General features: G+C 39.2%; 1 protein-coding gene across 1 annotated transcript in view; it reads left to right on the top strand.

The window, feature by feature from the left end:
* Window positions 1-27,138, top strand: part of LOC121194872 (inactive dipeptidyl peptidase 10-like) — a 105,396-nt gene that overhangs the window by 58,516 nt on the left and 19,742 nt on the right. The window contains exons 3-9 of the mRNA XM_041057995.1: window positions 1,628-1,723; window positions 8,852-8,946; window positions 9,272-9,346; window positions 22,258-22,310; window positions 22,667-22,748; window positions 24,655-24,775; window positions 25,282-25,436. Of these exons, the coding sequence (XP_040913929.1) occupies window positions 1,628-1,723; window positions 8,852-8,946; window positions 9,272-9,346; window positions 22,258-22,310; window positions 22,667-22,748; window positions 24,655-24,775; window positions 25,282-25,436 (677 nt within the window). The remainder of the gene's footprint in view (window positions 1-1,627; window positions 1,724-8,851; window positions 8,947-9,271; window positions 9,347-22,257; window positions 22,311-22,666; window positions 22,749-24,654; window positions 24,776-25,281; window positions 25,437-27,138) is intronic.

The raw sequence follows: 27,138 nt of genomic DNA on the forward strand, positions 1-27,138 counted from the left end.
AAAATGTGTATCTCCTTTGATCCATCCATCTGTTTTCACACACATATGGTCCCATATAACTGGGCAAGAGGCAGGGTACACCCTGAACATGTGGCAGGTCTGTCACAGGTCCAACATGTTTAAACAGATAACCTTTCACACTGACGTTTGGATTATGGAAGGAAACCTGAGCACCCACAGGACACCCACACACACAGTGCTAGAACATGCAAACTCCTCACTACTACTACTGATACTGTCAGAGACAGCAGTAATAATGTGGTTTCCTACATGATTTAAAATACACAAAATACACAAAACTGTCATTCAGTTAACGTGGTACACAAAAAAATCAGTTAGTTATTCAGGGTAAACAGTGTGTGGAGTTTGGTCTGAAGTAAAAATAATCTGAGATCTGTTCTATGGAAGAAGATGCCCTTCAGATACCTTTTATACTAAAGATGATTTCCACCGTAACACCACAGACATGTGATCCCATTCTCAAAGTGGAGAAGTGGATCAATCATGTTGCACTCCTCCTTATCAGATCTAGATGTCCTTTTACACATATATACACTACATACAACATTCCTTATCACTGCCTGACATGAGGGTATATTTATCTCGGTAAACAAATGAAGAGAACCACCAGTGAGCCACGAACAGCCACACACTTGACAATGAGACCTCGGTACCTCGTAGGCTGAGCAGAGTTTATGAAAAATTAATGGAAAAGTTTACTTTAGCAATTTCTTGTTATTCCTGTGTCAGTTTTGTCTATATTACATGTGTGTTTTTGACAGTTAGCGTGTGTACTGCAAACTGTCACGTTTGTTCTGCCTTATTAAGCATTTTTATTAATTCAATGCGGCACTGAAAGTACTGTACACAGCATGCAATCACAGAAACTGTCTGAGGTGAACGAAGCCATATTATAATTGTTCACTTAGAAAATTATGAGGAGGATGTTGTAAAAAATGGAGAAGGGGGTGTGTAAGGCAACATCTGGAAGGGATTTACTGCCTGAATTATCTTTCATTAGAACTCCCAGTTTTCCACTTATTTACTGAAAAGCAGCTTTTTACTGGTGCATTTGAACAACTTATCCTTTATCTTTACGTAATATTACCACATCCTCTGTGTCTTTGTAAGCAATCTGGTCCATTCTCCTCTGACCTCTGGCATCAACAAGGCATTTTCATCCAGATAACTGCTAGTCATTGGATATTTTCTCTTTTTCTGACCATCCTCTGTAAACCCTAGAGATGGTTGTGTGGGAAAATCCCAGTAGATCAGCAGTTTCAGACCAGCCCCCTGGAACCAACGACCACATTCAAAGTCACTTAAATCCCCTTCCATCCCCCATCCTGATGCTCAGTTTGAACTTCAGCAGGTTGTCTTGGCCATATGTACAAACCTGAATGCAGAGTTGCTGGCATGTGATTAGCTTAAATTTGCATTACCATGCAGCTGAACAGGTGTACCCAATAAAGTGGCCAATGAGTGTATGTGTACTGAAAATTTGATTAATGATCTAATGATTTTCTTTTACCCTTTGATGTGTCTTAATTATTTGTAGCTGAATTTTAAGCTTTGACATCTGATTGGTTGTTGTTATATTAAATTTTTTTTTTCTTTCTTCCTGTAGATGATGCTGGTAAAACCTTTGGTTCACAGCTGACACTTGATGACCTCTTTCATAGAGACTTCCAAATACATGACCCTGTTGCAAAGTGGATTAGTGGTATGTATGTATGAATGTATGTCAAAAACCTGACTTCAAACAGCCAAACACTGCAAATCATTTTGAAATTATATGAAATGTTGTACATCACATGCACAAAGTATGCACTGAAATGTGTTTTAGGCTGGACTGTCCTGAAAAACCCCATATTACATTTCATCAGCACATTTTTACTTCTATATCTGAACTTGACAGACGATGTGGTCACAGCAAATGAAACTGTGGTTAAGGTATAGTAAAGTTAACACTTCAGGATTGAAAAGGTGAATATTTTTGTTTTCCTTTTCATTAAATGGAAAAAGCATGTCATTTTTTTTACTAATGACTACAATAAACTTTTGTTAAAGCTTTAGACGTCTTCAAATTGAAGTGTGGTTGCTAAGTTTCTCAGTCTCCTTTTTATATCCTGGTTGATGTGATATAAGACAACTGCGCAACCTATCTGTTTATCAGCCTGTAATATAGACGAATAGAAAATTATCTCACTGACTGTGTTAAAAGGTAATATAAATAAGAGTTATAAATTAACAGAAGAAGAAGATGCATATGAATGACTATAACATATGGATTAATAGAGCATTTTCGAAGTCCACAGTACAAATAACAGATAGGATTTATTTCCAGGCTTCAGTGTGACATATTTCACCCACCCAAAAATACTTTTTTTTCCCTTTCTAAGGCTTGTTTAGATATTCCCTAAAAAAGATCACTGAACTCAGGCAGAATGATGAATTCATGTGAAATCACAGAAACTGTTCTGAAGGTTCCTCATGAATGCAATGGTGTCTAAACATACAAACCCAGCCCATCTTTTGCTCTTACAAAAGCTATGATCACATGAACATGAAAAGCTCTCAAAATCAAGAAAGAATAGAGTTTACCCTGAAAATCTTCCACAAACGAACAACTGTAGAGAATACAGCAAAGACTTAAAAGAATCAAAGGAACACTGACAAGCTGAAGTAAGTTTGTTGTTGTTGTGGATACACTTCATCAGACTTTAAGCCCTTTGAAAATGCAATAAGTTCTGTAAGATCTAAAGGACCAGAGCAGAATTTCAAGCACTCTGGACAGTTTAAGACTTTAAAGTGAGCCTGTGGCTGAGTCTGTACCTCCAGAAGAACCCATCTTGTCCTGCAACTTAACCTGATGTTATATTTTCATCAGTTAGTTGTTCCTGCTTCAAAGTGAATACGTTTGCTTTAGACGCCCTGTGAGACTGTACTTAAGGTTAACTGTGCTTTGAGCCAAACATCAGCTAACATCAGCTTGCAAACACGCTCACACTTTGAACAACCTGATGTTTAACAGGTATGACATTAACCAAGTTCGCCAGCTTGCATTTCAGCATGCTAACATTTGCCAATTAACTCTAAACACAAAGTACAGCTGATGATCACTGAAATTATTACAGGTCAATGAGGAACACGATAGTCTGCACCAAAGATCCAAGACTTGTTGAGCCACTTCACCAAATTAGACAAATGTAAAATAGACTGCCCTTCTTTAGTGGCTTGGCACTAACACACACAACACAACTGAGTTGCCATGCAAAGTGCTAGCCTGCACATCAGGTTCAGTGTCTTTCCCAAAGACACTTCAAAACGTGGACAGGAGGAGCTGGGGAACAGCCAACCCAGAAATTAGCAGATAACCCACTCTACCACCTGATCCACAGTCACGCAATATTTCTGCATCAGCAAAATCATTTAAATTAACTGTCTGAAGACCATGAATGCCTGTGCCAAATTTTGGGACCGTCCATGAAGATGTTGAGATATTTCATTGGATAAATGAAAAAACAAAATCAATAGGCTTTATCCTCAGGGGACCATGAACGTCTGTACAAAATAGAAATCAACCAAACAGCTGTTGAGATATTTCAGTCTGGGCCAGAGTGGTGAACCAACCAGTCAACTGACCGAACCAACCAAACAATGAATCTAACTGGTAAACCCAGAATGTCGCAGAATTGAGGCCATATGGAACCTGGTTGAGTTTGGATAAAGATTAAAACGTGACAAGTTTTAGTCCAAAATAAGATTTTGTTTCTACCTAAAAGATGACAGATGACAGAAATGAAGCCTCATGGGATGCTGGAAGAAATATTTCTGTCAGCATCTAACAGTTTTCTTTGTTTTTCTTAAGAAGCTCATCCAAGATCCTATTTTCCTGCAGACACCATAAATAACACATCAAATATCACTTTTCGTAATGGAACAGTCGTCTTTTTTTGGAGCTCTGGTGAACAGTTAAAGTCTGGCTGTTATGTAGTATTGTTGCTGTCAAGCTGTCTGAGCCTTCCTTCTTCCTGACAGATCTGCTGTGGTTGGGCTCCTCTCTGTCATGCTCAGTTTTCCATGTCTGAAAGTCTCCTCTCCTACTGTTCCACCTGTCTCATGTGCCCAGCATCAAAAGTCCTCAAATAAGAACCAACTCTGATTAGTAGCAGCTCTACCTTATCTTCTTCTATGAGAAATGTGAAGTTAGCAACACTGGTGACCATATGTTAATGTGTTCCTGGGGAACTTGGAATCCTATTTAAAACCGCTGGCTAAGGATAAATGTAAATAGAGTAGAGCTGTCATTCATGTCGGCGGGAACGACAATGGATTAAGCCAATCAGAGGTCACTAAAATTAATGTTAAGTCTGGGTGTACATATGCAGAATGTACACCCAGACACCAGTGATGTATAGCCGCATGTCATCATTCAACTGCTGGTTTCACAGTGGTGTCCAGCTCATGATGAGGGGCTTTGTAGATAATTGGTGGACTATCAGGGGAAGACCTGCTCTGATTAGGAGAGATAGCATACATCCCATGTGGGATGGCAAAGCTCTCATATCTAGAAATCTGACCAAAACCATAACAGCCCAGAGTTGAGACCAGGAGGCACAGTTGCAAAATGCAAACACCAGATCTACCTGTCACTGTTTATCATCCACCTGTCCCTTACTCAGAATCTTCATCTGAGCTACTTCTCTGTGCAGATGCTAACAGCAACAGCCTTAAGCTCTGCTAAATTTAGACAAAAGTGCAATTATTGTGCTTGCCCCTTAACACCTTAGAGAAACATTATCTAATCATACCTTGGCCTCCAGTTCTGTGAGGGACCTTGTGGTCATTTTTGACCGGGATATGTCCTTTGCCTCATACATAAACAGGTCTCCTGCTCTCTCTCTCTCTCTTCTCTCCCCCCATTTCTCTCCTTTCAGCCCAACCTGTTGAGTCAGACAGCCGCCCCCGACCTGGTTCTGTTAGAGGTTTCTTCCTGTTAAAAGGGATTTTTTTTTCTCTCCACAGTCGCCAAGTGCTGCACATGGCGGGAACTGTTGGGTTTTTGTCTATAACATTATAAGGGCTTCACCTTACTCTGTAAAGTATCTTGATGGCATAATATAAAAAGAACTGAACTCAATTGAGTTGAATTATACAGTGGGTTTGTCAGAGCAGAATTCAGGCTGAACTAAGCTTCGTGCTCTGTGTGGAATCAAAGCTGATGGGAGCAGAGATAGGTGAAAACTCTCTGTGGGTTTGTCTCTGCAAATGACCCCTTTCATATTATTCATAGTAACTTGCTTCACTGTAAATATAAACATACAGATTAGTGCGGCTTAAAGATCTAAAGAATCAGTGTACTGGCCCTTGAAATTGTGTAAACCTAAGTAAACCCAGCGAGGAGCACAACCTGACTAGAGCACCATAATTCCTGTTCACAATTCTTCATGCTCATGCATGAAGCTTCTCTGAGGCACTAAGCCACATCTCAGTGACAGACTAATGGAGCATGACACAAGTGACAAATGATACTTACTCTGTGTAGACAGCCTTGTTTCAAAATGATCACTTGTTTCAAGAATAGTCACTATTGGCAGATTTATATTAATTTGTACAATTAAAAAGTTGTTGTTCTCAATCCCACAAAGAACTTGTGAAATTGTGGAATTTATTTTTTGATCACTGCTAATAAAGACTCACATTTGGCCAAACAACATACTGGTTTTTTTTTTTTCTCAAGCACATTTTGACAAAATTCCAACTTAAAATAAAATTAGACCTAATATGAGAAATAACTGCCTACTTAATTAGTCAATCTTTGTGTATTTATGAGCCACGCAGACACCTGACTTAATGAAGGCTCGTAAAATGCATTTGAACACCTGCTACATCAACGCACACTAACACACCTCAGCCCTCTACCTGCACCACAGTGCCATTATGTATTACTGTCAGTCCTATGACAGCTGCTTCACACTGAGTCCCAAAAGCATCAGTAATATAGGTAACAATAATGGTATAAAATCATATATAGGATGATGAGAAAACATAGCATAAAAGTTGAAAATATAACATAAATCTGGGTAAATCCATGCGTAAATCTTTTTTCTTTAAAAAAATAAATTGATATTCTTAGATAGAAGTGTTTTTATATTTCAAGAACATGAAAACACTTCTATCTAAGAATATCAAGTTTGTTTGGTTTTTTTTTTAAGTATTTGGAGCAAAGAAAAAAAAAGTTTGACTTGTTGCATCTTTATGATCCAAACAGACGAGACTCTCACACATTTGGATCATAAAAGTGCAACAAGTCAAACTTTTTTTTATCCACATTGCACAGCTGTGCCAACCAGTGTAGTCCATGTTAACATCATGTGATATGTGAAAGGTGTCACTTAGAGTAATGAACCCCAACTCTGCAGTTCCCCTCACATCCACTGAGTGTTTTACTCTATTTTGGATCATTGTCTTGGTTTTCTGAGAGAGCTCTCATCAGCATTGTTCCAGAAAAAAGCTGGAATAAACCCTCTGTGCACTACCTGCTCAGCACCAAATGACAGGCCGACACAGTTAGCAAACAGCTACTGAACGTAATTGAGTGTTTAGCAACTAAAGAGGCAGACATTTCCCTCAGGACCAAAACAGATCTGAAGGGAAAGTGAATACTGGACTTACATCTAGTGGACGTCAAGTGGCACAAAACACTACAACAACAACTCTAATATTAATGTTTGTATCCTTTTTTTATGTGTAAACAGGCAAATTTGAACACATTAGTGACTTATTTGTAGCTTTGCTTTTGTGTTTCTCATAATATGTGAATGTTTTAAGCTTATTTCATACCCCCCGACTTACCCAAAAATAAATAAATAAATAAACATCAAGTAATGGTAATGCAGCTTTCTGTGTTTTATTATGATTACCCATATACTCTTTGCTTTTGGAATAGCAACAATTACTGTGTAGCCAACAGGCATAATAGACCAATCAGACCCCTTAGATGTTTTGACTTACAAGAGACAGATAAAAAAAAAAAAACGGACAAAACAGACAAAACGGAAGCAGCAGACATTCTGACTTTTAGTCCCTAATGTTGGCCAAGCTCCAACACTGGATCTAACAGTTCCCACAATGCAGCTCAGCAGCGTCTTTCTGTTTGCCTCAAACACCTGTTTGTAACACAGGTGTTCCCTTGAAGATTTGTTCTCAACAAACTCAAACTAAGATAAACATGTTGTGAAGTGCTACATCGGGGTAAAACACCCACTCATTTACTGCCATACTCTCCAAATTCAGTGTGCATCCTGAAACAACAGTGTCAGTCAACAATGAAACACACGTCTGGTGCTTTTATTGATACTACGTTGTCAAACTTGGCTATTTTCTTCACACCACAGTATTAAGACGTGTGTAATTCATCAGTTGGGTTACAGTGTCGACAGCAGCATTATAGGGGATTTCCTTTTGTTATTGTCCTAACAAAACCCTGGCAAATCAGACAGCTCAGACACTTTTAATCACAGCTAAGATTAAGTGTCACCTTTATCCTCAGAGCATTTTCTGATGGGACTGTTGGCAACTCAGGAGAAAAGCAGCCCAATTTTCCAATTACATTTGCTGTAAAATGTTTTATATAACTGTTGATTTGATACATGTACAGTATTTTTTCGCTTGTTTTACTGTGGGTAAACTTTTCTAAATGGCAAAAATCCTCTGGAGGATTTCTTTGCCTGCTGAATACAAGCAATCCATCTGTCTTTCAATATTTGTTTTCCTGTCATTATATTTAAAAGTGTTCCGAGCGTTTGCTAGTCTATAGCCTTCTTGTCTGAGATTGATGCTACAGAGCTTAGTCATTGACATTTAGATGAGACAGGGACCTCAAAAATGATTCAGACCTGTCAAATGTGTTAATGGCAGTCAGGCCTCCCAGGACTGTAGGGTTGGTGTGGGATTAGATTGGAGTAATTGCAGACACTCCTGTCTTTGTTTCTGCTGTTAAGAGTTGAAACTTAATCTCATTGTGCCAAGTTTTCTTTGACAGATTCTCCTGCATGAGTCTTTGTTGTTGTTGTTGTTTTCTTCTCCCTTGTCATTTTGTCTCCTCTGAGGCAGTTTAATGTTGGACCTTTTTAACCCTTCTCAAGAATCTTAGACTTGTGCTGTCTACACATGATCAGCTTCAGAAACTGTTTGAAGCTTCCTCTTGTGGAGGAACTAACGATACTCAGTATCCCTAAGACGAGCACACAGTTTCCATCCAAACTTTTGGTGCCAATGGAGAAAGCCATGTTTCCCTTCATACACAGCTATGCCGAAAATATGTGTGTTGGTGTATCGCACACTGACTTTTATGGCAGTGATAGACCTTTTCCTTCCATTACAGATTGACAAGTGTCACTGCATCATGTTCTTTCCTGAACTTTAGCCAAGTGTTTTAGTTGCCCAACCTTACCTACACCTCAGACACAGCTTATTTGACTGCAAATTAAATTAAGAGTAAAGGATGCAAACTCTGAACACAACATACACAACCACAAATCCATGTAGCCGAAGTTGCCATGGCAACACTGCTGAGCACATCTTAAAGATAACAGAAGTCCAGACTGTTTATCATGTTTAGAGACGGCTTTACATTGACCTCAAGATAAATCAAACAAATCCCAATTTAACAGGTTGGTTTGGTAAGAGGAAAAAATAAACAAATAAATAATGATCATCTAATAATGGACTCTTACATTTAAAAAGCTGTCTAATCAAGTGTTTCTTTGTTCATAGACATATCTGTCACAAAGTAAGCTGATTTAATTATTGAACTCCTTTGAAAATTTGCATGTTTCTGTCCTAGGGGAAGAAATCATCTTCCGGAACTGGGATGGAGATGTTCAGAAATTCTCCACACAAAACAATGAAACACAAGTCCTGCTGAAAAGCACTACATTTGTAAGTAGACCACTGCATAAAACTTTGTCATGTTTCATTGTGAGTAATATTATTAATTATTACAATAATCCCTTGTAGATAAAATGATGTCATTTTGTTTGTTTGTTTGTTTGCCTGCTTGCACAACATGCCTCATCTTTATGATGGCTACCCACAGGTATTCTGACCCTGCTAAGGCTGACTCCCTATAACATTTTAAACTGACCTCAGATATCACACACATGAATGTATGTGTCTGTGATGTATTCTTATCTTAAGAAAGCTGAATTTAAAAAATAGCTTGTTGTAGGAACAAAAAAAAATCTATTTCTTGTTCTTCCCACAGGCGACTTTTAAGGCCTCAACGTTTGCAGTCTCTCCTGATCTGAACTTTGTTCTTCTGGGATATGATGTCAAGCAGGTGAGAAGCTCTTAATATTCTGATTGCTTATGTTCTGACACTGGTGTTTGAGTTGAGGTTGCTAACACTGGAGGTTTACAGTTCATGAACCAAAATGGAGACATGACCAACATGGAAACAGCTTTGGGCTCTAAGCAACTAAGAAACCCATGCATCCATCCATTATCTATACCTCTACCTCTTATCCTCTGAAAGGTCACGGGGGAGGGTGGAGCCAATCCTAGCTGACACTGGGTGAGAGGCGGGGTACACCCTGAACAGGTCTTCAATCTATCACAGGGCTGACATATAGAGACAAACAACCATTCACGCTCACATTCACACCTATGGACAATTTAACGTCACCAATTAGCCGTAATGTGCAGGTGCTAACCACTGTACCACTGTGCTGTCCACTAAGACACTGACATGTTTTATTGTGTGTGAGAATAAAACAGGAACATATTACAACAACCGTGTACACTATTAAAACTTTAAACTATGAAGCATCACAACTGTTACTAATCAAACTGCTTTGACCCCTGTTTTTCTAAGGAATGGTGCAAGTTTCAATCTCTGAAGCTCCCCCTTTCAATTAATGAATGTTTTTACTGAAAACTTTTTAAAGTATCTGTTTTGCATCAGACCCTCGCAATGTAGGAGGTGCAGCAGTAGCTGTTAGTCCACTTATTTTTACAGATTCTATCACAGGTTTTGCCTGGTGGTTATCCTGAATAGCAACACACACAGAAACAACAATCCACATATGTGAATCGTCACTATACAGCCCCACATATTTTTTCTTACACTTTCACTTGTGAACATATTAATCATAATGATGTACAGTGAAAATACTCAGTTTGAGATGTCTCATTAGTGAGAGCCATTAGAAATGGAAATCAAGAGATTAAACAGTTACAATACCTGTCAGGAGGCAAAAAAAAGCTCTTTGGCACATGTGACTCTCCAAATGGCTAAAATGGAGAGGCCGCCTAGTGCCACTCTGACTAAAATGAAATTTTAGTTCAGAATTTTTAAAACAGGTTCAATAACATCAGTGTCAACTGACTCATTGTTATAAGGATGTTGTTCACTCTCTAATTTAGAAGTTTGTTTTGGAAAAAGTAACATTTTTTGGTGGAGTTTTTTTTTTTTAAATCTCACACCTGCCTGTTGATAGACACAGTGAAGCCTATTGTACTTTATTTCAAAATTCTCTCAAGCGTCTCCCTTATCCATAGAGCCTTACAGCTGTGGAGCTATATATAGCCTGGGGCTTAAGGGGTTAACAGATTTCTAACACCACAGTGAAAGCAACATGGGTCAAAGCTGTGTCAGTGTTCTCTCTGAATGGGTCAGCCAACAACTCTGCTCTTGAATGAGTCAGGTACTGCCCGGGTGTAGCAGTTGCGTATTAATGGGTGATGGATATAAATGAAATAATATCCATCCATCCATCCATCTTCCATACTGTTTATCCTCTGAAGGGTCACAAGGGGATGCTGGAGCCAATCCCAGCTGACATTGGGCGAGAGGCGGAGTACACCCTGAACAGGTCTCCAATCTATCACAGGGCTGATATATAGACACAACCATTCACACTCACATTCACGCTCACATTCACATCTATGGACAATTTAGAGTGGTCAGTCCACCTAATCTGTGTGTCTTTGGACTCACACAACTCATCATTCAAACCATGCAACGCAAAAATCCCTGGTTTCTGAATGTAACAAAGCCAATTGTATGTCAGAGCTGAATGACCATCTGCAAACTGGTTTCACAACAACAACCTCATTTGGCAACTACTGCATCATTTGAGGCACCATACAACGCTTTACAGAAACATTAGAAGGACCAAAATACACAGCATATTGTGTCTGAATTTTATAGAAAACTATTCAAAGCTGTGATTTCTTTGGCTTGCTTTGAGTTCATCAACAAGCAGCTTCTCAAATTAAAACACACACACACGTGTTCCACTTGATGTTTTCAATCAGGTGCACTGAGGCAGAATGAAAAGCAAAGCCAGGGAGTCAGTTTGCTGGTACATTTGCTTGTAAAGGGTGCTTGATTGCCAAAACTATGAGTAACATCAGTGGAAAAAGAGAAACCTAATGGTCTTGTTTTTTTCTCATAAATGCAAACACTTGCTAATAAGGGAAATTACTTGCTAATCATTTAAGCTCATAAAAGTGCCGATCCCTTAGAGGGAGTCCTTAGAGAGTATTGAATGATTTGCAGTGAGAGAAATGGTACTTTTTTTTTTCTTGGGTTCAGTCAACAGAAGCTTGCACAATGGCAGAGGACACATCCGATGAATACAATAACACCTGTTCAAAGCAATCCAACACAACAGCCAACATTATGACAAGGTTGTCATTTTTTTCTCTCCCTTTTTATAATTTCACCAAGCAAAAGAAGACACACAGCTCTCCATCCTGGGAGATGCTGATGTGGATATCAGTGACCTGAATACAGAATCATAACCGTTAATTTACACTTCTATTAACTGGCTTTATTTGTTTCTAAAATCAGGCCATCTAATCTAAACAATCACACAGATTATCACAGTATAGGCCTTTTTTCTGAATGGAATACCCACAGACCGTACTCAGGGCTGTTACTCACAAAACAAATAAATTACATAAATTACATGGACAGACAAATTCGATTTTTACTCACTCCCACTTGTATGTTGACGTCCTATTTTTCAGTGGATCTGATTAAATCTCTAATCCCAAAGCACACCGTGACTTTGTAATCCTCATTGTCCCTGTGACAGCAGCATCACTCGTCACCTCCAGATTAAAGCCTCAGGTGAACACTGTGATGATGGATCAACTAATACACTTAACTGCATAACATGTGTCACACACAGACACCATACTGATACCCAGTGTTATGATGATAACAGATAACAGATCATTAATGATTTTGATTACTTTTACTACCTGTTCATAGCTCACTGATAACTAGGTTGTTATTCTCCTGTTAATGGAGGCCTAGCTGACATCCTATCATGTCTCTAAAATGGCAATATCACAAAACACAGAGGTTGGTATTGTTGCCCACTGTGTGTGCTACACACATGGTGTGTACAGAGAGCTGAGGATGGAGAGGAGGCTTGTTTGTGCGTGTAGGGGCAATGCGCTCAGTCACAATGATCAGAACAATCAACGACACTTTGCATTTTCACGATTTCAGCATTTCCATTGTTGTGAGCAGATTCTGCCAATAGAACGGTTTTCCCCTCTGTAGCCTCTCTACACTGCAATGGATCGTATGTTGATTTTAAAGAGGAGCCAACTCCAATTACCAAATTTAAAATGTACAATACAAAACTAGTAATAATGGTGCTCCTATAGCTTATGATAATGCATTAACTGCAGACCAGCATTTCCAACCTTAGAGTCAACCTGTTATTGTAGCAAAAAATGTTGCAGTAAATCAACATTTTGATGTGTTTCATAAAGTAACGAGTATTACTATGAAACATCGGCATATTGTCTGTTGCTCCTCCACAAATTCAGAAACTGTCTCGGTCATAGAATAATAACCTCGTCTTCATGTCCAAATTTAAGACCATAGATGGATGTAGAAGGATCCTTTGCTGTACGTTTTTATGCTGGTCATCTACCATTTGTGGTTAATAATAGCTTTCTGTCAGGCCCTAATTTAGATCTGCCCATTGTCCTCATGCTAACTCTGATGAACTCATTTTCACAGGACAGATAATGAGAGTGAATATTCCGCCTGGTGAAGAAGTATTTTACATCTGTTTCAGGTTTTTGGAAGTTTTCCTCCGGTACGAGTTGTACATTTTTCAGTCTGGGTAAATAAGCTCAGAGTTTAGCTGTATTTACAGAGACAGTAGTTGGATTAATAGTACTACAAACAGTACAGCCTGCTTTGGTGCAGCCTCATGCTAACAATTTACTGGTTTCAAAAATAATTTGTTTGGGTTCATGAGGCAGTTAAATTGGGATTTGTTTGCAGTGGGGGTGGGGGCTCTAGTCCATTGAGGTTGAGGGGTTTGGTAAAGGTTGACAGTTTTAGGGTCTATTTCTTCAGGCAAGTCAGTGGATAAAGTTCAAATTAGGGGGCGGTTGGGGTGGATAGATGGGTCGACAAATCACAGTACCTTTACACAGGAGACTGCTGTTTTCCCCGTGGAACGAATAGTCTGCGTATCTTCTTGTATCCATGGCGTACCCACCGCATTCCAGTATTCTGGAAACAGAATATTTAGTGATTAGATTTACTACTTTATTCACTGCATCTGTAGTTGTTGTAACATATTATACAAAATAATCACTATTCTCAAAGCCTATCAAGCCTATCAGTAACTCTTTTTGTCCTTTGTGTTAATCTCATCGATATGTGATCCAGCCATGCAGCAGAGATAAGGGACTGTGTCCTCTAAGGTCTGGATCTAAAAATAGAAACAAGCTGTGCACACAATCCTGAAAAACTCATTAACACTGCAGCATAGAGAGGGTATTTGTTAGCCACCATATGTAAAGGAGGGAGGCACTTTAAAAGATCACAAGTGGGTCAGCTGTTGTGGTTACAAAGACACAGACAAAATTCTACTTATTCTGTTTTTTCTTTTGGTCTGAAAATGTCTAAACTATAGCCTCCAGTTGGCTGTGAATGCAACATTTACACATTTCTAGTTGGGGATTCTTTGTCAAATGCTAATCAGGGGTTGCTTTGCATGTAAATGACTTAATTCCATGACTTAATTATTAGCATCATTGCACCAAAATGTGATTTCAACTGCTGGTTCTCTGCTACGGTGTAATGCAGCCAAGTTTCACCTCGTCTTCTCTTATGTTCAGAGGCTTGATGCAGCAGAGGTGTGAACAGCAAAACTGACTTACTGAAAGTTAGTGAAATTAAAAGCTCTTTTGTCATGCATGTCTTCATACCTTCTGTTGGCCATAGCATAAAGTGACTGCAAAGAAAAGAAACTGCAAAAATAGTCTTGTTTTATTTTACAAAGATCTTTGAAAAAAGATCTTTGTAAGTACTACATGTCTGTTCTGTTAAATATGGAATAGACAGAGGAAGACCTATTTTTGTCAGTTTCAGCTTATTTCAGGGAAACAGATTTTTTTTTCTTTTTAAAGTGGAAGGGTACTAATGATTTTGATCAGCTCAAGGGTATGAAACCAACCAGCTCTAAAGCTCTGAGTGTTCAGGAGCATAGTGGAACAATAACTGTGAAATAGACTCTTCCTAGAGTTGGTCATTCAGCCGATTAACTGGGCAAGAAGAGCCTCGGTCAGAGAAGTGACCGTGAACCCAACAGTCACTCTAACAGAGGTTCAGAAGTCTTCTGCAGAGATGGGAGAACCTGGCAGAAGGACGACCACCTCAGCAGCTCTACATCAATTAGACTTTTATGGTAAAGTGGCTAAACAGAAGCCATTTTCAGCCTGGGTTTAGTCAAACAGCATTCTGAGCACAGTGAGTGCTGACCTCTGTATTCAGCCTGCTGCTTCACTCAGCAGTGAAATCATCAATAAATGCCAGTGTACCAGTTCTATCAGCAGCCAAACAGAAGTTCAGGCCACAACAGAAGCACCACCATGTTTGTCTTTGGGTTATGAGCTGGTTTTTTTGCATGTTCCTGCAGCCTGGCCTTTCTCTTTTTAAAGTTTATGTGGTGAATCCTCTGAGGTTCTGGTCATGAAATCCTTGATCACTGATCATCTCACAAAGACGTTTTTGATCACCATGTTAATGATTTTCTTTCATCCATAAGACCTCAGGCTGTGTGCAGTTTACTAGTGTTTCTGTGCACATCTTTTTATAATGTACCCAACTTTCGATTTTTTGCAAACCAGCTATTATTATTATACGAGTCACATCTTTATTCCTCATATTGACAGAGGACTCGAGCTCAATCTAAATGGTAACTCTCAGTCAACTCTGAGCTACGATTGAGCTTTTTTGTGCATGAACTGATGTTGAAATGACACAGATCCGTTTAAGAATTTTGTAGTCAAGTGTCCAATTACATATAAACCCTTTCAACTTGAGCACTATGTGTTAAAAGGGATGTATCTCCCACACATTTCTTTGTATACTGACATAAACCTACTCAAAGTTGAGGCTTGGTCCTTAATGCATTATCCATGAATGTACTGAAGAACAAAATAAGTTTTACTGTCCAAGTACATACAGTCAAGACTGTACATATATATATTACAGCTGTGATTTATGGTAATAATAAGACACCCTAAAGTACAGAGAATACAGTGTTGATATTCTGTATTCTTCTTTCTTTATTAATCCAAAAATAAATGCAGAACAATACACTTGCAAAGAGGATTATCAGAGTTTAAAATCAACATTAAGATGGAAATTTTCTACTTACAGGTTAATTTTCCCTCAGTTCCATGAGCTCTGGCCTCAGCTCCTCGCCTCAGGTCCATACTGGCAAAAACAAAAGCACAATACAATAAATAAAAGAAAGAAATGAACAGTCTGTGATTAAAACAGGGTTCAGTGTTGCCCACAGAGTGTGCCTGCACACGTCAAGCCCTTCTCTTCACAGTTTACCCTGGTTTCTGAAAAGTGACGGGCAGCTGTGACTTTGTTATGCAGAAGAAACTGCATGAGACCATTATATTTCATGATTGTAGTTACCATAGGAAGTAGAACACTGTTCATTTGTCACATCAGAAGCCCATTGTGGTGCCTGTGTCCAATAGCAGTGAAACTGCTTGTTGTAAATCACACTACGTGTCTTCCTCCCTGCTCCGTTGTATAATACGGTGGTCACAGGAACACCTCGGTGTCGGTGAACTAAGCGGGTTTGATAATGAGCTCTGTGTGCTCGATGGGATTGAGACAGCCGAGTTTTAAAGGTGCTATCTCCTCCTGAGATGGACAGAGCAGATGTGTTCATCATCAAAGTGACAGCCTTAATCTATGGAGACTAATGACCTGCCCTTGCACCACTGTCTCCAGTTGTCTTATGAATTTATCATAATCACGCTCACTCTCTGCTGTACTATCCGCTGTGTCAAAGGTTTCCATACATCTTATTCTGTTTTTTTTTTTTTTTTTAATGGTCAGCAACCTTTTGTGCACATTGTAAAGGGCATTCTTCGTGACTTCAAGAAACACACTAACAACACTTCAACAACACACACATCATAATTAGAGGTGCTGATTATTGCAGCTGTATAGAGTCCCCATTTAGAATAGTTATGAAATGCATGTTAGCGGAGTTGCCGTGTGAAAATAAGTAAAGAGCACTAATTAAATCAATCACCAGCTGTAAAAACATTCATGAGTTGATCTCTGTGAGTAAACAGAAATGGATTTAATTAGCCACGTTCTTCTTTGTCAGACGTCTTACTTTGAAATCATTATATGGTCAATTAAAAATATATCTCAGAACTACTTAGAGATGAATCAGGATCTGTCACAGTAAGTGTTAGTCTGTGAAGCACTCTGTGATAAACCTATTGTGTGAAAAACTAAAACCTCCTCTGACTAGTGTTGATTAGTGACTTGGGTTTTAATAACAGTGTTTTTATTAATGCTGTTCAAATCACCTGTACTACAACAAATATTATTAGAAGAAACAGAATGATTCCGGACTGTAGTTTTTATTTACTTTACTTACTACTATACTTATACTTAACTTTACTATACTTATACTTTACTTACTTACTATACTTTTTTTTAAACCACCAGAGAGAAGATGAGCGAGAACCAAAACAGTTGGTTCTAAAGGAATCTGAATGCACCATATTTTGCTTAATCCTAAATTGAACTGTAGAATTGATGCTGTGATGTCCAGTCACAATGCCTTCACTACTTTACTAGTGCCAAACTCTCAGGTGAATTTGCTGTCAGGTTAGTTTTACTGTGAGACAGTTGCACATATAAAAGACAGCGTTTTTTGAATCTATGGTATTGAACTGAAGATGCTTCAGCATATTGCACTACTTTTCAGATGGTTTTGTGTCATGATCACCCCTTTAGCCTGGCTTTCCAGCTTTGTGTTCACAAAAAGAACATTCGCCTAGTTTACGGAGGACAAAAGGGCAAGCTATGAATTATAGTGAATTTTACAAATGCCCAATTGTACAGGGCACAGTTTTTAATGCTTAAGGGTTCACTATGCCTTTGTAGTAAGAGCTGTCAGATCAATAAACAGCATCTGAATCGCCCTTTGCTGTTGCAGTTTAGTGCAGTGATTTTAGTTTAGTTTGATTTGTCCGCATAAATGGAAGGAACAATGACAAGAGGGGCAATGATATTAAGTAAGGTTTAGTTTCCTATGCTCTGCCACATACTAAAATTGGAGAAAACAGCAGGAAGCGAGGCACGTTTCCAGCTGGTGTTGTTTCCAAGGGTTGTCCCTTGCCCCTAATCCTGTCTGTGATTTTCATGGACACGATCTCATGGTGCAGCCTGGGGGAGGAGCATGTTCAGTTTGGGGAACTCAGAACTCAGAGCGAGCACCTCAAAGTCTAGGGCCATGACTTTCTGTAGGAAGAGGGTGGATTGCTCCCTTCGGGTTCGAAGTTGAGAGTTGCTGCCTCAAGTGAAGGAGGCTAAGTATGTCGGGGTCCTGTTTGCAACTGACAATAAAATGGAACGTGAGATTGACAGGCGGATTAGTGCAACGTCATTAGAAATGCAAGCTGTGGTGAAGAAGCAGTCAAAAGACAAAGCTTTTGATTTACCAGTCATCTATGGTCATGAGCTTTGGGTAGTCACCAAAAGACACGAGGGATGCAAGCGGCTGTCTACAAGGTGGCTGGGCTCAGCCTTACAGATCTGACATCCGGAGGGAGCTCAGAGTAGAGCCGCTGCTCCTCCACATCAAAAGGAGTCGTTTGAGGTGGTTTGGACATCTGATCAGGATGCCTCCTGGGTGCCTTTCATTGGAGGTTTTCCGGGCACGTTCAACTAGTAGGAGGCCCTGGGCTAGACCCAGGACACGCCGGAAAGAATATATATCTGGTCTGGCCTGGGAATGCCTTGGGGTCCCTCAGGAAGAATTGGAGAGCATTGCTGGGGAGAGAGGTGACAGGACTAACTTGCTTAACCCACTGCCGCAGCGACCTGACTCAGTATAAGCAGCAGAAAAAAAAGTTCCCAATGATGTTGGATCAGCCATTCAGATTGCTAGATACACAGGTCCACACTACACATCACTGAGATTCAGGTGGGGTGTGTGTGTGTAGGTAGGTTTGCAAAGACATTACATGTGTCTCCACAGAATCATTTTACACCGTGAATTTTAATTCCAGGCAGGTCAATACAAATCAAATAGTTATTCATTAGATTACTGTATGTTTGAATGGCAAATGGTATTCCAAACAAAAAAGTTATACTTTTACTGCCTGCACTTAACAAGCTGATGGGCAATGTTAACATCATAAGGATGACTCAGATGTGAGGAAAGTGCCAATTAAGGGTCAGGATTTAAATGCTTCTCAGTTGCAGTTACAACTTCGCTGCAAACACCACGAAAGTGAAATTCTAAGCTGTACAAAACAAACAGTGGGAAATATTTACAAGTGCCATGTAACCTCAGTCTGCTGAGAACACCACCACACACCACAATCAAACACATCACTGCAGTCTAAAACAGTCTGCTACTCTCTCCACATCTCCAAACACCCTCCCCCTCAAGTGTCACCCATTGCTGACAGCCCTATCAAGGAGTCATCACTGAGCCGTCACCTATGAGGGCCGTCTGCTGAATGATGCTGACGTCTTTTTTTTTGAAGGAAGAAGTGAAGAAGAGCAGTCACGTCACAATACCATTTCATTTTCCTTCCTGGAGAAATCTCTTTCGCATGGTGAAGAGTGTAGTCTAAATTAGGAGTGAAGGCTGGGTGGCGAGTAGATCAGCCAAGCAGACACTCCATTCTGTGCACAGCTGATCTTTTGCTGAGGGGAACGGAGTGGCTCTACAGTATTTATCATATCGCTCTGGGGTGAGCTTACTGTGACGCTCCAGCTGATTAGAATGTAGAAGCACTCAGGTGTTGAACCATTATCTCAATGAATCCTGAAACAAAAGCTCTGTGAGTGGATATCCTCTGGACATTTCATCGCACAAATGTGCAGTGGAAGCACAAAAATGGTGAAGTGAGCTGTGTTAATATGCTCAGCAGAATGAAAATTAGATTAACATTTGATACTAAAATACCTATTTACAGGTAATTACGAAAGCATCATCTTAGATTAGCTGCAACGTGAAATTATACAGTTTAAACAAATCAAAACAAAGTGTCTGTTCAATTCTTTCTTGTCATACCTTGATTTTATGCACAGTTTTAGATAGAGTTTTGGCACAGCAAATTAATAGTAGTAAATTATCTGTTATACTATTGTAATACTATGCAGTACTGTAATTATATATATTATATTATTATATATATTATATTAAATATTATTCAGGACCTTGTTGTGTAAACTAAGAATCATTCATTACACCTGATTCAGGCACAATTTGAATGTTTATAATGGCAGATTTTTATATGAAGAAATAAACAAGAATGTAAATGCACAGGTAACCAGAGGTTAAAGTAACACTTTCTTCATAGCTGTGTCAAAAATCACTCCCTGACTAGCTTGCTCCTGTTTTTATTTGAATGTTTAGATTCTGAGTGTGCAAATGTATTTGCTACTTATGAGCTACGGCAACAAAAAAGGGTTCTTACATTTTTACCAAATACCTGAGCAGCTACAGCATGAAGGACTGTCAGGTCTACAGAAATCTGACAAACACTAACCACTATTTACAAGATCACTTCTACCATACAGATTTAAGACAAGCTGGTCATGTAAAATGTCAAAATAGTAGTTCAGGATAAGTTCATCTATAACACCTCGACACTGTTCACACTGAACACACAACTGAAACATTCTGCATGATAAAACTACAACGTATTCAGCCTAAAGGTAAGGAAACAATAAGAGAGACAAAATTTCTCTTTTCACATTTCACAGAAGAAGCAAAAGCTGAAAAAAAAAAACAGATCAAAAGCAAAAATACACACACACACACACACACACATCAACGCTGTTCTTATATCCCTACTGATTAATCTGGTCCATTTATTTTCCTTCAGTTGAAGGTGGTGCCCCAATTTTCAATAAGCAAAACTTGAAATATAAAGTGTGGTAGCAGCTACATGTGCATTTAAGTTCCCACAATTCACACCAACCTGTCAGGACAAAAGCCAAGCCAGGAAGTCCGAGGAACTCTGTAGAGCTCCATGATAAAATGATGGTGAGGTGTTTAACGGGACAAAGGTGTAAAACCATTTCTAAAGCTCTAAAGCTCAGTGTTCAGGAGCACTGTGGCCTGCGAAATAGATAAAGCTTGGACCCAGGACTCTCCCTAAAGTTGCTGTCAAGCTAAAGTGAGCAACTGGGTAAGAGGGGTCTTGGTTAGGGAGGTGACCAAGAACCCAACGGTTCCTCTAACACAAGTTCAGAAGTCCTCTGCAGAGATGGGAGAACCTGCTGGAGGGACGATCATCTCAGCAGCTCTACATCAGACAGACCTTTAGGGCAGAGTGACTAAACAGAAGCCACTGAGTAAAAGTCACATGACAGCTTGGAGTTTGCCAAATGGATTTTAAAGGACTCTGAGAGCTCTGAGGACTCTGAGGAGAAAGATTCTCTGGTCTGATGAGACAAGAACTGAACCCTTTGACGAGGCACTGCTCCTCACCAGGCTAATACCATCCCTACAGTGAAGCTTCTGACTGTCCTTGGGTGGTCCAGCCAAAGCCCAGACTTAATCCCCATAGACCATCTGAGGAGAGAACTGAAAATGGCAGTGCACAGATGCTTCATAGATCTTGAGAGGATGTCTCAGGAAGAATGGGACAAACTGCCAAATCCAGCTGTGCAAAGCTTGTAGAGACTTAAGCAAGAAGACTTGAAGTTGTAACTGCAGCCAGAGGGGCTTCTACAGAGCACAGAATCAAGGGTCTGCACAGTATTGTAAATGAAAGATTTAAATTTAAACACTAAACACTGATTTGCAAAGGTATCACAATAAAGTGGCAAAAAGGGAAGGGAACTGGATGCTTTATGAAGCCACAATAAATGATATACAGCCAAACTCCATGATTTTCATAAAAAGTACAGATAGTCCCACTCACTATATCACTCACATGCCATATGGAGGCACTTCCGAGTCTCCTTTAGCCTGTAATATCCTAGTACAGGGGACCTGTATTAGCTGAGACGTGACTAAACCATAAGTCTGTAATTGCTGGGCATGAAAACTGAACCAATATTTGAAAAATTAAAAGCTAAAATAATCTTTTTAAAAGGTAGTTCACAGTACACCTTTTTTTATTTTTATTTTTTTTTTATTTACTGGGATATGATTTTCTGATTGAGATTTTCCTGCAGATTTGTCCAAAGCATTGTGTGAAAAAAACAGCACCCTCATTCCTGGCTTTTATGCCATTTGAACAACAGAGCACAGTCATGCATTGTCCTCACTTCACTCTCACTTCTGCTGAAATGAAAAGCCATGCTGTGTTATTGATATCACTGTCAATTAAATACAGAGAACCTCACTCTGGACAACTGTTAAAAAGGCAAACTTGGAAAAGCAGGAAATAAGTGGCTGCAGTGATGGTTGAGGAAAAGCTGGTGTGCCATGAAAATCACAAAACAATCACAAAAACGTCATTTCACTGTTTCACATTGTGTCTTATTTATATTGTTAACAAAGACTCACACCACTTTAAGAATATTAGTTTTTCCTTCAAATGAATTACTGGTGATCACTGTAATAATCATAATGATCTTATTTCCTATTTTTCTTGGTTGTTCAGTTCCTAATAATCATTAGTGAGGAAAAACACAGGTCTGCTCATAATAACACTGAACGTGTTTTTCTTGTGATTGGCTTTTAGGTCTACCAGCACTCGTTCTTAGCATCTTACCTGATCTACAACCTGTATACAAGGTGAGAAACTAAAAAACTAAGTCTAAACAACATAGACCTTGCATGATAAAATTAATGCTTTTTTATAGTCATAGATTACACACAAGGTCAAAAAATGTTTTCATGTTGTGTTTTTTTTTTGTTTTAAGCCAAATTATGGAGAATTTTTTTAATGAGACTAAAAACAGATGAGACAAATAATACCCTCAGCTGTAGAACTCAGTTTAAAGTTTTAAGAGGACTGGTGTTCTACTGATAAAACAACCGCGGTCATAGTTAAAGTCCATCATTATCTGGTCTAAGATTTAAAAACTGCTGGAAATACTTACAGCTCTGGTGTGTGATGGTTCATACGTTTTTCGTTGTCCTTGCATCAGAGAGGTCCGGGAGCTGAATCCTCCAGAGGTGTCAGACTCAGTCCTCCAGTTTGCCTCATGGGGCGTTCACGGTCAACAGCTGGTGAGTAGTTTACCGGGTCAAATAAAGGTGGCTAAGTTCTACAAACTGTGAAGGGCTGGGGAGGATCTTCCATCATTCACTCAGCAGCACAGCAGTGGATAAATCCTGGAAAAAAAAGAATTTTTTTACGAGTGAGATAAGTTTTTATTTTAATATTCTCCTTTAATTATTCAAGCAAGTCAAAGATCAATGCAATAACCTGAATACAACTTAACACCTACTGTGCTCTGTGTTATTCAGTGTGTGCTATATTGGGCAATCCCACCACAGAAAACCAAATTTCAAACATGCATCTCCTCCTCAACAGATGCAATAAGCACAGTTCATTCTGGCTTTTCAATAAATATTATGGTTTTCTCCAAAGCACTGGATTGAGCAACAACAATGCATAATATTCACGTAAGAAGTTACTGAGTGATAACATCCTGCCTCTGGATGTCAATTAGCACACTTGAATAACAATTCAGAAATTATCCAGGAGAAACGCTCCACTGAAATAAAAAGTGATTTGATACACAGCAGAAATATAAGACAATGCTGTACATTGTCTAAAGGCGCGATGAGGGATTTTCATTTGGATTATATGTTTCATAACTTTGTTTTACATCTGTGAAAATCCAGAAAAGATCGAGAGGTGCTAAGTCAAAAAATAACTGGAGAAACAACTAGTCAATTCATTGACTCAACATTTAGGTCATTGATCATGAAGAAAATGACATTTTCTCATTTTATCTTCTAAAAACTGATAATTAGCTGCATAAGCTTTTCTTTATTTCAAAAAAAACAGGCACTTCTAATACTTTAATTTGGGCTGTGAAAAAAAAATCTTAGTGTGCATTCTTGTGTGTGCAGACCAAACACTTCATTGATTTAATGGAGAAAATAATCAACAGTTTCACGCAGACTGAAAAAAAGTACAGTTGCAGTTTGAAACCCCTGGAAGTTGGATTTAATTTAGATTGTCATTTAAAATGAAGAAGCCTTGCTGCATGCAGAAAGGTGAAAATCAATGTTTAATTTTATGTCTCGCTTAGTGTTTTAAGTACAATTCAATTCACTCAGATCCCTCTCTGCTCTGAGGTAAAGGAGGATCAAAGACTATTTCTGACTTGAAAGGAAAGGCAGACCGTTAAACTAAACATTTGCTTTGACGAGAAGCCAGCAACAGTTACACTAATCAAGCTGCTGCTTGAAGACATCTTGTTGGGCGACCACAGCTCTATGTGTGAGTTTACATTGTGTGCTGAATAATCAGTCCATTATTTCTCCAGTGCAGACAAGAAAGTAATTAACCATTTGATAGCATATTTATCTCGTTTCCTCAGTATTTATACCTGCTCTCAGAGGGACCTGCTCTCCCAGAAGCCCTGCAGCAGTGTGTCACGATGCTAATGACACAGGAGTATTCATTACTCACTGAGCTTTCCCTGCATATTTGTCTGTGCAATCACTTAAGATAAGCTCAATTCTAGATATGCTTTTATCAGTGAGGGTGTGCTCTCACCGATAAGCTTTTCTGAAGCCGGCCAACAGAAATGTTCCATCGCCTTCGTTCTTGGAAACAAACAAACAAAAAAAAAAAAAAAAATTGCAGCAACTTGCAAAACTAATGCATGGATTCAAATTCAGATTACATTCATTTGCCATTTGCACAGGTACAGGACACTACAGGTACACTGGAATTACTGTGTTACTACTGTATTACTGTACTATAATAAAATTAAACAAAGGGTTTAATATTAAAGATATAGTAAGTAACAGAGGTAGTCAAATACAAAATATGGTCTGTAAGGTGTGTGAGTTTTTGTGAGGTGTTCAGTGTCCATGGTGTGACTGAGGAGGGGGATGTGGTGTTTCCTTCCATTAGTTTTCAAATTAAAACCTGTATTTTCTCCATATGTCACAGATATATATATTTGAAAACAACATTTACTACCAAACAGACGTTCAGAGCAGCTCCTGGAGGCTCACGTCTTCTGGACAGGAAGGGGTCATCTTCAATGGCCTGGCAGACTGGCTCTATGAAGGTAAGAGAGACCACTAGGTCACAAAACCCACCACAGGAACGCAATTGGGGAAAAAAAAAGGTATAAACGCTACCTACAGTGTCTAGTACTCAAGCTGGAGAAGGCATGTAAAACCATTTTTCATTAAAAAAAAAATTATATGTATATAAAGATCACAATTAAGTCACAATGAAGTCAGAGGTTCTTAGTGCTGCATTATTAATGCACCAACCTAACTAAAATATGTATTTTGGAGAAGTGTAAATGAAAATGTAGATTATAAACATGCCGAGGCAGATAGTGATGTTCCTCTTAGGCTGCATACAGCATAGCCCCAAAAACCTCCACAATAAGATACAGCAGCCAACATGTAGTCTCTGAACACCTGAACCTTTATTATATATGACAGAAATCAGAATTATAATTTCCATGTTCATCTACAGACCTCAACTGATCAGTTAACAACAAGCCTGAGCCCCCTCTCTCCTGGCTCAGATTTTCTGACTTGTCTTCTCTTGGTTTTCCAGAGGAGGTGTTACACACTCAGGCGACCCACTGGTGGTCACCTGATGGATCCAGACTGGCCTACCTCAACATCAACGACTCCCTGGTCCCTAACATGCTCCTGCCTCACTTCACAGGATCTCTCTACCCTAGAGGGAAGGCGTACCCTTACCCAAAGGTACTCATAGTAGTCCACCCAAGCCTTCTCTGATCACTATCTGCAGAGAAAAACCAGAAATAATTAGATCCAGTTCAAATCTGACTGCTCCCAACATGTTTTAACTCACTTTATACTAACAGTCCTTACAACCTGACAGGACTACAACCTGTGCAGCTCCCTTTATTGCAGCTTCACTATATCAAACCATTGCCATAAATAATACAACTGCAGGCTCTCTGCTTTAGTTTATCCATGAAGGTTAGTGAATCCTTTTCTTGTTTAATTCATGTTAATGCTAACTTGCTCCCTTTTGAAGAGGGAAGGTTGTAGGTATCTGTGGCGCTGGGAGGGAAAGGAATGTGATATGCTTTAGTACGGCAAGTTAACACACCTCCCGTCCCTTAATGTGGATGTTTAGCGTATCAAATGGTTCTTAGATGGGAGATGGGTTGTGGAAAAGTGGTGGAATGAGGGTCATAAGGTAGAGGGCAATCTCATTTGTTGGCTCAGACCCACAGATGGTGTGTGATAAGAGGGTTCATAGTAAGACTTCTACTTAATGAAGCACTACGCTTGATCTTAGCCTTGCCCACACAGCTGTGTAAAAACAGTATACACACATACACACAATGATTCTGTCTTTGAGTGGGATCAGTGTGGTAATATTGTGGGACTAATGAAGCAGAGATTTAATTGCCTCCTCTTTTGTCTGTGAGAACAATGATGCTGTACTGTCATACTTCTGCTTCAGTCACTTGGTCATTTGTGTGGGTATCTCCTCTAGTGCGATACACAGTAAAAAGCACACCCTAGAGAGTATGCTTTATGGGTATCGCGTCTGTGCTTAAGAAAATGCCCAATTATTGTTAGCATGAAAATCACAGCGACAAACTGCCACTTTACAGTCTGCTGGCCAATTTTGGATTTTTTTTTTAGGCCTGCAACACATTGTCTAAATATTTGCAAATAACAAGACTAAGAGCCTTAGTTTAGCTGCACAAGTAAAAAGCAGTAGGTCTTGGTTTCACAGACTGTGTGTGTGTGTGTGTCTCCAGGCACATCTGTTGTGCACAAATTGCAAAAGGGCTGGTTGAAACTGAATATAGATCAGAGGGTGTGGCCACTAGCAAAAACACTGTCAGCCAGTCACAAGGAAGCATGACAACAACAGCTCAACAAATGGAAAGACAATGATGATACAAATGATTGATACAAAGTGTAGATGGAGCTGTTCATATGAAAGCATGTTCACTTTTGTGACACAGCAAAACTACTGAACAAGAGACGCAGAGCCGCAGAGCTATGGATCAGTCAAAATGACCTAAAAGTCATTAAAAAAATCATATAAATTCAATACTCAGAAAGGAAACTCTTAAAATATCAAGAATTACAAATGGAGTTTGGTTTGTGAATTTAAAGACCATTGAGGCTATAGGAACAAAACTGACTTGATTTGACTAGTTATATACATTTGTATATATATATTTGAAATTCATGCCACATGAAATTAGAGCAGGGTATTACACATGTACTACACAGCATGTTCATAGTAGTGGTACTGTATAAGGAAGCAGGAAAAGAATAGTTACTGACTTAGAGCCCCTTTTACATTATTATAAGAATGTTTCAGATGCGTTTGATCCACCAGATTACGTACCTGTCATATAATATGAGGACAATGTCATCAGCAGGACAGAACAACGTTATGGCAACAAGCTAT

Source organism: Toxotes jaculatrix, chromosome 15, assembly GCF_017976425.1.
Source record: "Toxotes jaculatrix isolate fToxJac2 chromosome 15, fToxJac2.pri, whole genome shotgun sequence".
NCBI lineage: Eukaryota > Metazoa > Chordata > Actinopteri > Toxotidae > Toxotes > Toxotes jaculatrix.